The 14,010-nt window shown below is 51.6% G+C and overlaps 1 protein-coding gene across 1 annotated transcript in view; it reads left to right on the top strand.

The window, feature by feature from the left end:
- Per2 (period circadian regulator 2) overlaps positions 1 to 12,425 on the top strand; it is a 31,906-nt gene extending 19,481 nt beyond the window's left edge. Inside the window, exons 14-22 of the mRNA XM_032901637.1 lie at positions 48 to 210; positions 301 to 407; positions 1,774 to 1,938; positions 3,406 to 3,645; positions 6,734 to 7,530; positions 8,928 to 9,114; positions 9,810 to 10,002; positions 10,880 to 11,030; positions 12,162 to 12,425. Of these exons, the coding sequence (XP_032757528.1) occupies positions 48 to 210; positions 301 to 407; positions 1,774 to 1,938; positions 3,406 to 3,645; positions 6,734 to 7,530; positions 8,928 to 9,114; positions 9,810 to 10,002; positions 10,880 to 11,030; positions 12,162 to 12,311 (2,153 nt within the window). The 3' untranslated portion in view covers positions 12,312 to 12,425. The remainder of the gene's footprint in view (positions 1 to 47; positions 211 to 300; positions 408 to 1,773; positions 1,939 to 3,405; positions 3,646 to 6,733; positions 7,531 to 8,927; positions 9,115 to 9,809; positions 10,003 to 10,879; positions 11,031 to 12,161) is intronic.
- Positions 12,426 to 14,010: the final 1,585 nt, after the last annotated feature.

The following is a 14,010-nucleotide window of genomic DNA, read 5'->3' as shown; positions in this document are numbered from 1 at the left end:
ATAAAAGGTATTAAATGAAAAAATTCGTATGTGTGTGTGTTTTTCAGAAATGCAAAGTAGCCCTCCAGCTCAGGTGAGGTCTGTCACCACCATGGAAAGGGACAGCTCGGGGGCCAGCCTACCCAAGGCTAGCTTTCCAGAGGAACTAGCCTATAAGAGCCAGCCTCCTTGCTCCTACCAGCAGATCAGCTGCCTGGACAGTGTCATCAGGTACACAGGACACGTCTGATCTCTCCTGTCATTGGTATCCTCATCTCCCCCACCTTCTCACCCACATGATGCCTTCCGACCTTTATGCAGGTACCTGGAGAGCTGCAACGAGGCAGCCACGCTGAAAAGAAAGTGCGAGTTCCCAGCCAACATCCCATCCCGGAAGGCCACGGTCAGCCCTGGGCTGCACTCTGGAGGTATATTTTCCATTAGGAGCTTTCTAACCTGTGGCCCCGTCAAGTCTCCTGGGTGGGGTCAGAAGCATCATAAACCCTCGGGTGTCCCTTCTTCCCCCTGAATTAATTTCTCATAGTTTTGTAGATACACCAGCAGTGTTTTTAAATGGCCAAAGTAACAGAAAGTCAATAAATACCCTTCTTGCAGGCCAAGGTGATGTCTAGTCTCAGAGCACTAAGCTTTGAGAACGGGGACCTGAGAAGCCTGCTGGTAGCCAGGGGACAGCCATGGGCTCCCCTCCCTCCTCTGGCTGTACCAGCCTCAGTGGTTCCGCAGCAAACACCTCCTAGTCTATACAGAGGAGCCTTTGCCTGTGAGCCCTAGTGTGCCCTGTGGCCATTCTAAAGCTCAGGCCGATTCAACCCTTGGAATTCTGACCAGGGTCGCAAAGGAATCCCATTGAATTTAGTGGTTCATCCCAGCAATCTCAGCACGTGGCTGGCAGAGGACCATGCAGAGTTGGAGGCCAGCCTTGGCTACAAAATGAGACTTTCTCTCAAAAAAAACTCCAAAAAGAAAAAGAAACGGGACTGGCAAGATGGCTCAGTGTGTAAGGGTTGTTGCTGTGCTAGCTGAACAGCCTGGATTCAGTCCTCAGATCCAACCAGGATCCACGGAAGTGTCCTCTGGCCTCCCCGTGCACTGTGGCACAAGAGTCCATACACACAATAATGGTAAAATTTTAAAGAAGAGATAAGAGTGTCCTGTTTATTAAATGAAGCACAAGAGAGTAAATTGGTCATGCAAGGAACAGAGTGGACAGCCCAGATTACCCCTGCCTCCTGCCTATTGGAGAAATTCTTGCTACACACCAGAGGACCCTGGCTAGACCCACAGCCATCTAGAACAGTGGTTCTTAACCTTCCAATGCTGTGACCCTTTAATACAGTACCTCAGGCTATGGTGGCCCCAACCATAAAGTTATTTTTGTTGCTACTTCACAACTGTTATTTTGCTACTGTTGTGAATCATCTGTGTTTCCCAGTGACCCCTGTGAAAAGTTCATTCGACGAACCCCCAAAGGGGTTGTGACCCACAGGTTGAGAACCACCGGTTTAGATCACACACACACACACACACACACACACACACACACACACACACACACACACACACACTGCAGATGTCATGGGCTCTGAGAGTAGCGTTCAAGTTGCTCTGGTCATTTCCTCTCTCTTCCCCTTTTTCCTGAGGACAGGACCAAGCATCCATGGGGCAGGGGTGCAGCCAGCCACGGCCCCATAGGTCCCTTGCATCTGCAGCTCCTTAACTGGACAGTGGTATTCATCCTGCATATGTGTTTGCTTCTGTTTTTCTCTCATTAAGAGACATCTCGGCCCTCCAAGGTGACCAGCCACACGGAGGTCAGTGCTCACTTGAGCTCCTTAGCGTTGCCGGGCAAGGCCGAGAGTGTGGTGTCCCTCACCAGCCAGTGCAGCTACAGCAGCACCATCGTGCACGTGGGCGACAAAAAGCCACAGCCTGAACTAGGTACGTACGCCAGAGACCCCTGGGAAATATCAACAGCAGTCTGAGTTTCATGAAGGAACTCTGGAGGCTGGGAGATGGCTTGGTGAGCACCTTCCGTGTAAGCATAAGAACAAAAGTTCACATCCCCAGCACTCGCACAGAAAGTAGGCCATGGTCAAGAGCATGCCTATAAGACCAGAACTTTTGAGGGTGAAGACAAGAGGGTCTCTGGAGCTTGCTGCCCATAACCCTAGCCCCAGGGTCAATGAGCAGTCTTGTCTCTCAAAGGAATAAGGTGCAAAGTAACAGAACAGGACACCTGGCATCCTCTTCTGGCTTCATGCACAGACTCACACACACACACACACACACACACACAAGCGTGTATGCACACACCATATGCTTGTACACATACATTTTACTGAGAAGTGAAAATGCGAACTTCCATTTTTGAACTATTACGTTTATTCGAACTTACCAAAAAAGTCCCAGTAAAGGTTATTTGGGTACTTAAAATTCAGAGGTGGGATGTGGCCAGCTAGGGCCCAAGTCCAAGTCTCTGCTGTTCTCTGGCGCCACCTGGTGGGAGTTGTCTGCCTTAGTGTCTGTTCCGTATAGTGCAGGCCCAGTTTCTACATAGGGGAAAGAACCAGAACACCTTGTAAGATGACTGATTGGGGCTGAGTTCTCTTAAAATGAGGCTTTGAAGCCAGAGAGATGAATCAGTAGGTAATGTTCCTGCTGAGCCAGCATGAGGCCAGTGTTCGTCCCTAGTACCCACAAAAACCCAGGAGCAGTGGCCTCCTATGTCATTTTAGCACTAGGAAGGCAAAGATGGGGACTTCTGGGGCTCACTGCCAGGCAATATAACTAAGCTGCTGAGTTCTGGGTTCCATGAGAGATCATACCTCAAAAAATAAGGTGGAAAACAAGGGAGGAGGACATCCAAGTTGGACCTCTGGCCTCCTCACCTGCATGTGTATACATGCATGCACATATACTTGAGTGCACACATGCTTACATGCATATGTACACACACGTACACACAGTAAATTATAAGCTTGTTACCACAAAGAAGGGAACGATGGGAAGCAATGTACCCCAAGGGCTTGGCCACCGTGCTCTGACCTCTCTGCTTTGTAGACTACATAATCACAATGGCTACCATGTGTGGTTCTGAACTCTGGAAGAACTCTAGTAGCACTTTGGCTCTGTCCCTTGTGTATCAAAGCTGAAGGCAGCTTTGGAATGTCTTCAGGCCCAGAGTAGAAGCCCACAGCTCCCAGTTCCCTGTTATTCATAGTCCTGATACCTGACCCAGTGGATCTTCAGGTCTCTGTTTGCCTCCTGGGACTCTTGGAAAACTAAAGTAGGCCCAGGGAATGTTGCTGCCAGTTGTGGGCATCACGGGTCAACTGGGTGTGAGTTGTCCGTTCAGTGGGTTGCACTGACAAGTACATGCTAACCAGAGCCTGCTTCTTGTTGCAGAGACAGTAGAAGATGTGGCCAGTGGGCCTGAGTCCCAGGATGATGCAGCTGGTGGCCTCAGCCAAGAAAAGGGGCCTCTGCAGAAGCTAGGCCTCACCAAGGAAGTTCTGGCTGCACATACCCAGAGAGAGGAACAGGGCTTCCTGCAGAGGTTCAGGGAAGTGAGCAGGCTCGGTGCCCTGCAGGCTCACTGCCAGAACTATCTCCAGGAGCGGTCCCGAGCCCCGGCGAGTGATCGAGGTGAGCTGAGCATTGTTAAGCTCTTTGTTCTTTTTCCTAAGATCCGGTGATGCTGGCCTGGCACTCACAACAATCCTCTTGCCTCAGCCTCCCTAATGCTAGGATTGCAGGTGTGGGCCATCGGGAGTGCTTGAGAGGCCTGCATACGGCGCTAACACACTGAACTGTGCCAGGTCTGAGGTGTACATGTGGAGTAGCCATGCAGCATGGGAACTCTTTCGAGAACACAGCCTCATGTCCCCAAGGGAACCGTACCATAAATAGTTGCAGAGCGCTAGGCTAGCTTCGGCAGGTTGCTGGGGCTACCCCCACCCCCACCCAGTTAAGACCCTGAGGTAAGTTCAACCTGCAAAGAATAAGCATTGCACCATGAAACCCTTAGCAGGCAGCTCTCGGGAATGGAGGGATGGTTTCCCTCTTCCTGGGGACCCACCGTCCTGGCCTGGGGCTGCCCTGTGCATCCAAACCACAGCCACAGCCATTAGCATGAAACTGTTCTTCAGACCCTGGGTGGTCTGAGGGCTTTCTGTTACAGCACCCTGCTCCTTGAGTCTGGCCATCTGTCCACGCACTCATGATGGGATCTGGCTCACCCCACACCACTCACCTGGCTCCTAAGCCAAACCTCCTTTTTGTATCTCAGAGGCCAGGGGCCACACTGGCCCCCAAGATACCAGCTCTCCTCTTGCTCTGGAGCACTGGTCCGGGATCACAGCTAGTCAGCCCAGGAGACCCACCACCAGACCAGCTCCACAAACACACTGAAAGGAACTGAGGAGACTATGACCTCTTTTAAAGACCATATCTTTTCTTCTGTCTTTCTTACTTTTGAAGGTAGGGATTGAACTGTCTTCAACAAGCATGCTGTTCTGCTGAGCAACAAGCAGGCAGGATTGCTTTTCTGAGGCTTCCTTCTCACCTCTTTCCAGCCCCCTCCCCACAAAGTCTTGCCACATACAGGAGCCTCAGTGGGAATGAAAGTTTGCCTGTCCCATCCCGAGCAGACCCAAGTGTACATGGTTCCATTTCCCACAGTCCGGGACCCTGCAGTGTGCACATGACATGGACCACACAACCTTCCAGAAAGTCCTGACAACAGCCCATACTTAGCACTGTTCTTCTCTCTGCGGGGAAACATTTCCAGGAGGAAAAGCAGCAAATAGAGACAGAATCTAGAGCAGAGCAATGGCTTGGGCTGGGCTGTTTGTCTCACCATGTAGGAAAGGTGTGAGGCCCGCCCTGGCACAAGCCCACAGATGCCTCCTGCATACTGGGCCTTATGCCTGTTATTCTGATGAAATGGAAAGAAAACAGGCTCCCGGCTGCGCCACAGGGAGGCAGTGGGAATGCACAATGTGTTCCTGGGCTAGTGTGACTGTTGGCCAGCTTCCCAGCACTGTGACAAATACCTAAGAGGACCAACTTATAGGGGGACCGTGTTTATTTGGGCTCCCAATTCCGGGGGTTTCTGGCCACAGTTGCCCGGCTCTGTGGGGTAAAGCAGCATACCGTGGCAGGAGACTGACTGAAGAGCTGCTGGCCTCCAAGGCCAAGAAGTGAGTCCAGTATCTTAGGGCGTGTCCTCAGCAGCTTGGCTCAGCCTTCTAAAGGCTCCACCTCCATCCCCCAGGGGCAGCAACTGAGCCCTCAACATGGACTCATGGGTGCTCTAGATCCAGGCAGCCACACCAAGCTCCCCTGTGGCACTGGAACATAGATCATCCCTTTAGGAAACAGTAGTGGTAGGTTAAGTGGACCAGCTATTCTGCCATTTAGGGTGTGCACACCAATATATATTTTTTCTAAATATCAGGTAATAGCATAAAAAGGCAAGATTTTGGGCTTTTTTTCTGTTTTATTTCTTTTCAATTAATAGATTTTTGAGAATTCCATAAAACATACTGTTTATATTCATACACGCACCACCCACTCATCCCCGCTACCTGCTCCCAGATCCACACCCCACACCGCCCACCCTCCTCTCAGTCTAATTTCTGTTACTCATGTACTTCTAGCTTTGGGACCATCTGTGTGAGAGTAGTTGGCCTCCTGTGGGCCACGCCTTTAAAGAAAACATGCTCTGCCTCCCTCCAAAACACTCAGCTGTCCAGAGCTCCTCAGTTAGGGTTTGGGTTCCATGAGCCCCCTTCTGCCTCCATGATAAATTGTTGACTGGCTTGATCTTGTACAGGCGATCCCAGCTGCTTTAAGTTCATGAGCATAGCGGTCCCGTCAGCTCCAGAAGATCTATTTTGGTTTGGTCCTGCCCAACTTCTGGCTCTTAAAGTCTGCTAACCTCTCTTTGATGTTCTGAGCCTTGGGGTAAGGTTTGATGTGGACGCCCCATTGTGGCTGAGCGCTCCACTGACCCTTAGCTGTGAGTTTCTGTGCTAACGACCATGTCCTGGACAACTTGTAACAAGCTGCAGTCATCTGCGGGTACAGAGATAGGAATTTAGAGGTCAGTTTGCCACTGTGTGTGCTTAGCAAAATAATAGTGGTAGATTACTCCTGGGACCTACGATCTCCCCAGATTTACAGGATCAGACACGCCTGTCCTCCTGGGCAAGGGGCCTTAAATCTCACCAGAAAGGGCCGCTGGTTGGCCTCCCCTCCAACATTGATGCCACTCTTGCTCTGGGCTCTCATGTCACACTGGTCATTATTGGAGTTCACAGAGTTCACAGCTAGATTAGACTGTTAGCGTCTTTCCCCCCTCAACGGCCCTCAGAGCACCTTTTAGCATTGTGAGAGCGAGACAGGGAGGAAGTTTCCTGGCCCATTTCAACTGATCTCTCCATGGACATAGAACTTACAAGAGAGAGGATGCGGAACTTCAAGAAGACATGTGGGACATGGCCTTGTAATTAAAGATGCACTTTCAGGCTGATAAAATTTGGTTTTATGAAAAGCCTACTCCTTTGCTTCAGTTCCTCTCACTGGCCGTGGATTGAGGAAACCTGAGTGTTGAATCCAGGGCTGTGGAATTGAGCCACCATTCTACAGCCCCTGGGAGTCGACACAGTAGGGCTGGTAGCCACTTTGCAATCTTAACTCTAGTTCTTTCTCCACATTTCGGCTGCCCCAGGACTAAGAAATACTTCTGGAATAGAGTCATCTTGGAAAAAAACTGGAAAGAACAGGAAACTGAAGTCCAAGCGTGTCAAGACTCGAGACTCTTCTGAGAGCACAGGGTCTGGGGGACCCGTGTCCCACCGACCTCCCCTCGTGGGCCTGAATGCCACAGCCTGGTCGCCCTCCGACACATCCCAGTCTAGCTGTCCCTCTGCACCATTTCCCGCTCCAGTGCCAGCTTACCCCCTACCTGTGTTCCCGGCACCCGGAATAGTATCCACACCAGGGACGGTGGTGGCACCACCTGCAGCCGCCCACACCGGCTTCACCATGCCTGTTGTGCCTATGGGCACCCAGCCTGAATTCGCAGTGCAGCCCCTGCCGTTCGCTGCCCCCTTGGCTCCCGTCATGGCCTTCATGCTACCCAGCTACCCGTTTCCACCAGCAACCCCAAACCTGCCTCAGGCCTTCTTCCCCAGCCAACCTCACTTTCCGGCCCATCCCACACTTGCCTCTGAAATAACTCCTGCCTCCCAGGCTGAGTTCCCTAGTCGGACCTCGATGCTCAGGCAGCCATGTGCTTGCCCAGTCACCCCCCCGGCTGGCACAGTGGCCTTGGGCAGAGCCTCCCCACCGCTCTTCCAGTCCCGAGGCAGCAGTCCCCTGCAGCTTAACCTGCTTCAGCTAGAGGAAGCACCTGAAAGCAGTACTGGAGCTGCAGGGACCTTGGGGACCACGGGGACAGCAGCTTCTGGTCTGGACTGCACATCTGGCGCATCTCGGGACCGGCAGCCAAAGGCACCTCCAACAGTAAGGATTCTCTGCTCTGCCCCTTTCCTGTCAGGCAGTAGGCCCTACACATGGCGGTCAGAACACACCTGTATGTCAGAGGGACTGCTGCATTGAGGGCTTCCTGGCAGCCTCCAGCCTGAGTTCATCCTACAGGATGTCTTTTCTGGAGTGTGCACTTCATGGTTATGAGGTCATACCATGGAACAGTCTTTGGAGCTCTGTGAGGAGCAAATGAGGGTGACAGATCATGCAAACGGAAGGACCAGGAATAGTGTGTGCCTTTGGGTGGCATTTATGGGCCTGGTGTTTCCTTTTTCTTTTAGTTTTTCAAGACAGGGTTTCTCTGTGTAGCCCTGGCTATCTTGGAACTCACTCTGTAGACCAGGCTGGCCTTGAACTCACAGAGATCTGCCAGTGTTTGCCTCCCAAAGTATTAAAGGCAAGCGCCACCACTGCCCAGATGGGCCTCATGCTCCTAATGAGTCTTAAAAGTCTTTGTGGCTTGTTTTTCATTTGAGACAGTCTGACTCTATCCCTGGCTGTCCTGGAACTTGCTATGTAGACTAGCTTGGCCCCAAAGTCACAGAGATCTATCTGCCTCAGCTTTGAGTGCAGGGATTAAAAGCATGTCCTTGTCTGGCCAGTCTACAAAGATGAATGAAACCCAGCACGGGGAAAGGGGTAGGCTCCAGCCTGCAGTGTCCAGGATCCTGCCCACTGGAGTCCCGGCCGGGAGCTCACAAGGGTGAGAGAGGATCTCTGCTTTTGGCTCAGGAGCCAGTGTGCCTGAGTGTTTGTCCCCGAGAGCCTTAAGGATGGTGCCAAGGGCTTTTTTCCAGTAATGGTTTCCAAAAATCTATCTGTGCAGTAGCCGCAGCCCAGGTCAGCCCAGGCACAGTGTGGTGTGAACTTCCGGGAATGACCACTGCCATCACAAGGTGTCGGCACTGCTGTTTAGAACATGGGGATGTATAAGTGGGCAGTGGTTCTCCCAGAGCCTCTCTGTCTTCTAAGACACTAGGATCTCAGGTGCTTCCTACGCCAAGCAGCCCCACTGGGGCTCAGAGCCTCAGTCACGGGTGGCCATGGGTAGTCATGGGTAGCATGTCGTGGCCATGCTGCCTGGGAAGCTGAGGACCATCATGGTTCTTTTTCCACTGGAGTCCAAGCTGTCTGTTGCGACTGTCCCAAAGTCACATGTCATTGGGTGGTATTCTTAAAGTATCAGCTGCCCTCTCCCCATAACTACAAAATCTGCTTGCCTGACAGATAAAGGAAAGGCATGTGCCCTGTAACTGATCTTTGCCCAAAAGCACCCGTTGCACTCCCTTGGTTCTGTCCCACCTTGTTGCATGTTGTGTGCTGTGCTGTCACTATAAAGCCTATGGTCAGCAGTGTGTCTCCTGTCCCTAAAGTGCAGCGAGCCCTCAGACACCCAGAACAGTGATGCCATCTCCACCTCCAGTGACCTGCTCAACCTCCTCCTGGGCGAGGACCTCTGCTCAGCCACCGGCTCAGCACTGTCGAGAAGCGGGGCATCTGCCACCTCAGATTCACTGGGCTCCAGCTCCCTGGGCTGTGACACTTCCCGGAGTGGGGCAGGTATGTTTGTGCTGAGGGCACAGGTGTATGCTAGCCAGTCTAGGAGATTCTCGTGGCGGGTTCTGTCGTGGCCATCCTGCAGGGACGCAGCTCCTCTTGCCCAGTCGTCAGAATTCGGGGTCCTAGCTGTTAGCTCCCAATTCCTGTGTCACTGAAGAGGTTACATTGCTGGGTCGGTCTGTGGGTTCCCTGGGCAGTGGGCACACATATGCAGAAATAACTATCAAACTGCTACTGGAAGGGATCGTCCACATGTGTCCTTGAGCCTCCAGGGACAAGGCCACCCTCAAAATCCTGATGCCCGTTCTGCCCTAAGGTGAGCTCTTCTTAACCTGCTCCCGGGCCTCTCTGCCCAGGGGCAACAGCTGAGCACAAGTCGAGCCAGCAACTCCCTCTCAGGACTCTTCTCCACAGACAGTGAGAGCCTGGGACAAAGTCAGGGCTCCAAGACTAGGCCCTGCCTGAGCTCAGGTTCACACCAGGTGAGAGTCACCGCCACTGTGCTAGCAGGTATCCTACGTTCGAATCGCCAAGATCATTAAAACTGGAGAACAAAGGGGCAGGGGGCCAGCACAGGCTGCTTCTACCTAAGGAAGCCCACTCTCCGCAGCCGCTGTGGCTGCACATAAGCACATTGTGCAAGAGTTGCTTTCTAATGTCAAGGTTATAACGATTGGCATTTCGTGTATTTGAAGGAAGCAGTGACACAAGTCACACCAGCAAATACTTTGGAAGCATTGACTCTTCAGAGAATAATCACAAAGCAAAAATGATCACAGACACGGAGGAGAGTGAACAGTTCATTAAGTACGTCTTGCAGGACCCCATCTGGCTGCTGATGGCCAACACAGACGACAATATCATGATGACATACCAGCTGCCCTCCCGGTAACTGTTGCACTTCCTGGGAAGCCTAGAGGGCTGGGTAGGAGTTTCCAACACCAAGGTCATCCATGCAAGTGGATGTCCCATGGAGCATTAATCTAGACTTAGCAGAGGCAGTGGAGAGGAACGAGGTTTCTCCTTTGTGGCCCCACTGGGCCTGCAGCAGCCTGTCTACTGCCCTGGAGCAGTTAGAACCCTGGAGACCAACCTCTTGCCAGTGGCATACTCCACTTGTGCCATATGTGGGTTCAGTGCTGCCCCTTGAGCTGTTACCTCAGCCACCTTAGGGGTAAATGGGATGTGTGTCTGTCTGAGGTTTAAAAAAAAAAAATCAAGGGTCAAGGTGGATGATCAGCCCATGTCTGTGGTAACCCTGGGCCTGTCCCGGTTCTGAGTGCAGACCAGACTCTCCTATGAAGCTGGTGAGGTCACTGCCTTTGCCAGACAGGGAGCTAAGAGAAAGGAAGAGAGCCCCCGAGCTTCCTAAAGGCAGCAGACCTCTGGTCAGCGAAGCAGGAGGAATGACTGAGGAGCCCCAGACCTCAAGTAGGAGACAGCTGTGCTCCAGGCTGGTGTTAGCCCAGGAAAGAGACAGTGTGGTCCCAGAGTCTAGATGGTTAAGTCTCCAAGGCTGACCAGTGAGAGCCAGCCCAGGGTTCCAGACAGCACCTGAAGATGCCAGGCTCTCCAGAAGGACTGAAATCGTGTCCTTGATTTTCTTTAAGAGAAAGACTAAAGAATATTTACTATTTAGAGATACAATTACTTTATCTGGAGGATAATCTACTATACAGTGTTGCTATTAAAAAAGAAGTGACAGAAAATGAGTGTATGGTCCCCCCAGCCTGTGGCACTCACCTGTACCTAACTCGTCTTGAAGGGATCTCCAGGCGGTCTTGAAAGAGGACCAGGAGAAGCTGAAGCTGCTGCAGAGGTCCCAGCCCCGCTTCACGGAGGGCCAGAGGCGAGAGCTTCGAGAGGTTCATCCGTGGGTCCACACCGGGGGTCTGCCTACTGCCATCGACGTAACAGTAAGTTTGCAGAACCTTCCTTCTCGCATAGCACGCCAAAGTTACAAGTCGGGCTGAACATGGTAGCCCACACCTGTCACCCCAGCAAAGAGACCGAGACAGGAGGACTGCAGGGTCTGAGTCTAATCTGGCTACATAGAAGATGCTGCCATAAAAAGGGGCAAGGAGTCTAGGGACCCTTAGGGGTGATTCCTTCCAAAGGTTTAAGTGGCTGACTTGAACAACGTGCTGAAATTTATGACTTTCCTTTCCACCGTTCTGATTTCTGTTTAGCAGCACAGACATTTCTCTGTCCACCTTGCTTTTCCTGCCATGGCTGCTGGGCCTTAAAATTCCGGAACCATATGTGCTCCCCAGGCCTCTGCAGCCATCTGCTGACTTGCAGGCAGTGGGGGGCCACTGAAGTTCAGTGGCACCAGGGCAGCCACTCACATGTCTGGGCCTTGGCTCTCAGCCGTGGCACTGTCTCCAGATGCTAAGAGCTCCAGCTTCTGGGCACCAGGCATCCCTCTGGCCTCCCAGTTCCCAGTACTCAGCTGGTTGTGAGCTCCCTTGTTGATCGTCTCCCCTCACTACAGCTACAGCTAGGCACCAAGCACTAGCCGTATCCATGCCCTTCCCAGCCTGCTGGATGGAGGCCCACCTTTCCAGGCCGCTAACCTTAGGGCCATCCAGCATGCCTCTCCTCCTCCTGCTCATCAGCAGATCACACCACTCAACTTTAACAGTAGATAGAAGCCAGTTCTCACCACCTCCAGCACGGCCCCTGAGTGCCCGATCTTCGAAGTCCTACACTTCTAAGGAGTCTAAGTGCTCTTTAAGGAGAGTGGAGCGAGGCTCTACCTGTTAAGGGAGGAGTGGCCTTGGCAAAGACATTGTGGCCATTTGGCCACCCACACTCTTCCCCATACTCATCTCTCACACTCGCACGCCCTCCTCACTTGAGTCTGTATATGCCATGGAACACGTTTGTTGGACGTCCGTGGGAAGGGACTGGTGACCAGGAGCTAGCTTCTCTGGTCAGCAACCTCCAGGTGCATGGCTAACCTTCCACCCTACCCTGCTGAGTGCGCGTGACAGCAAAGATTTCAGCTGCTTACTTCTTGCTGATGTGACTCGTTCTTTCTGAAGGGCTGTGTTTACTGTGAAAGTGAGGAGAAAGGCAACCTTTGCCTGCCGTATGAGGAAGACAGTCCTTCCCTGGGACTCTGTGATACCTCAGAAGCCAAAGAGGAGGAGAGCGGACAGCTGGCCAATCCTAGGAAGGAGGCCCAGACGTAACCCCGTCCCCGGCCAGAGGTCTTCATTAGACGGTGCTCGGAAGAGGTGGAAGAGCTTGTGTTTCTAACGAAATGGACCCATACCTTCACTGCTTCTTTTGTTTTAGAAAAAAAACAAAACACCATAGTTTTCTGAAGGTGGAACAGAGCTGTGGGGAGGTTTAGGAGGAAATACGTTTTTGTATTAAAATAGAAATATGGAATTTGGGGGATGGGGTGAGATTCGTCAGAAGTCCTTGACCTCCATGAGACCTCTTTCCAGTGTACCAGTGTCCTCTTACCCCTGGGGATTGTCCTGAAACATCAGGATGTTTCAGATCACCAGGATGTGACATATAACGGGGAAGCCACATGAGGCTCAGCCAAGGGCCTGCTTTCTGGAACTTTCCCATGGTGTGGCTGTATCAGATCCTATCTCCCAAGCAGAGAGACCACCCCTCCTGACATCCTCTCAGTGCGTTCCCTTATGTGGTTTGGAGCATGGTGTGGCAGCTTTTGCTTCAGGTCCTGTGGTGGCCAGCATTCCAGTCTGACCTGGCTTCAGTTCATCAACAGAGTTGAAATGCCTACTCTGGACTGATGGAGCTTAGTGGTGTCTGTGACCGATGCCATCAGACTAGCACCCCCACTGTACGTTTCTGTGCCGTTCTTGGATCCTTTTTAGACCATCATAGCCAGTGTGCAGAGAGAGCTGTGGCTTCAGCCATGTCACCCTGTCTGTTTGGTGGCCTCTGCAAGCCAAACTTTGTTGCTGCTGGGGACACGGTCATATATTTGTTCTTTGGTTGGACTCTCAGATTTCAGCTCCCAGCAGAAAGCAGCCACTGAACACGGGGAGAGGGCACCGACACTGTCACCCTGAGCTCTTCAGTTTGCAGGGAGCTCAGCCTCCCACTATATATATTCCTAGCTCCTGTGGCTTTGGTTCTCTGTCACATCTGTCTGTGCTGCTGGTCCTCAGACCACCGGAACCCATGGAGAGAAGGGGACCTCTCTGCCCAGCTCTACAAAACCTTATGCTGCATCAGACATCCAAAGATTGTTCCGACATGCTTCCTGGTGACCCCTGGTGGAATGAGACATCACCAGTGAGGAATTGTTAGACTTAAAACATGGACAAAGTCTGGAGCAGAGGAAGCAGAGTTTCCTGAGTCTAAAGCGGCTACTAGAAAGGTGTCCCTATTGTAGCTGGTTTTCATGGGAAAGCCATCTGATGCCTGAATATCACCCCTATTTTTCATAAACACAAGAACTCTATTTTTATTATTATTATTATTATTATTAAAGCAACACCACCTTTCGCAATGATCAGGTAGTAGCCATGTTTTAAAGGAAATTCAATGTTACAGACAGCTGCCTCTGACCAGTCAGAGCCTAAGAGTAGATAGATGGTGGTCTAAGCCTACGCTTGTTACTTAAACACAAAACTGCCAAAACCTTCTCTCTACTATCTTGAATGTTTACCATCAGCATTATTTTATGATTATTTAATATATATTCCTTGATTGTTAACTGCTAAGAAGTTGACTTCCTAGGATAATTTTGTGAATCTGTTTACAAGATGCCAAGCATCCAGTCCTGTTTTCTTTAGAATGTGTGCTTACACGGGTGTCCTGAGACTTTCTCTATTTGAAACTGAGCCTTCTTTGTAATGTAAATAAGCTCTCGGAGTTTGTGCGATGATTTGTGAGCCTTGCCGG

Source organism: Rattus rattus, chromosome 4, assembly GCF_011064425.1.
Source record: "Rattus rattus isolate New Zealand chromosome 4, Rrattus_CSIRO_v1, whole genome shotgun sequence".
NCBI lineage: Eukaryota > Metazoa > Chordata > Mammalia > Rodentia > Muridae > Rattus > Rattus rattus.
The sequence above is the reverse complement of the archived record's forward strand: the minus strand, read 5'-3'. Positions and strand labels throughout refer to the sequence as shown.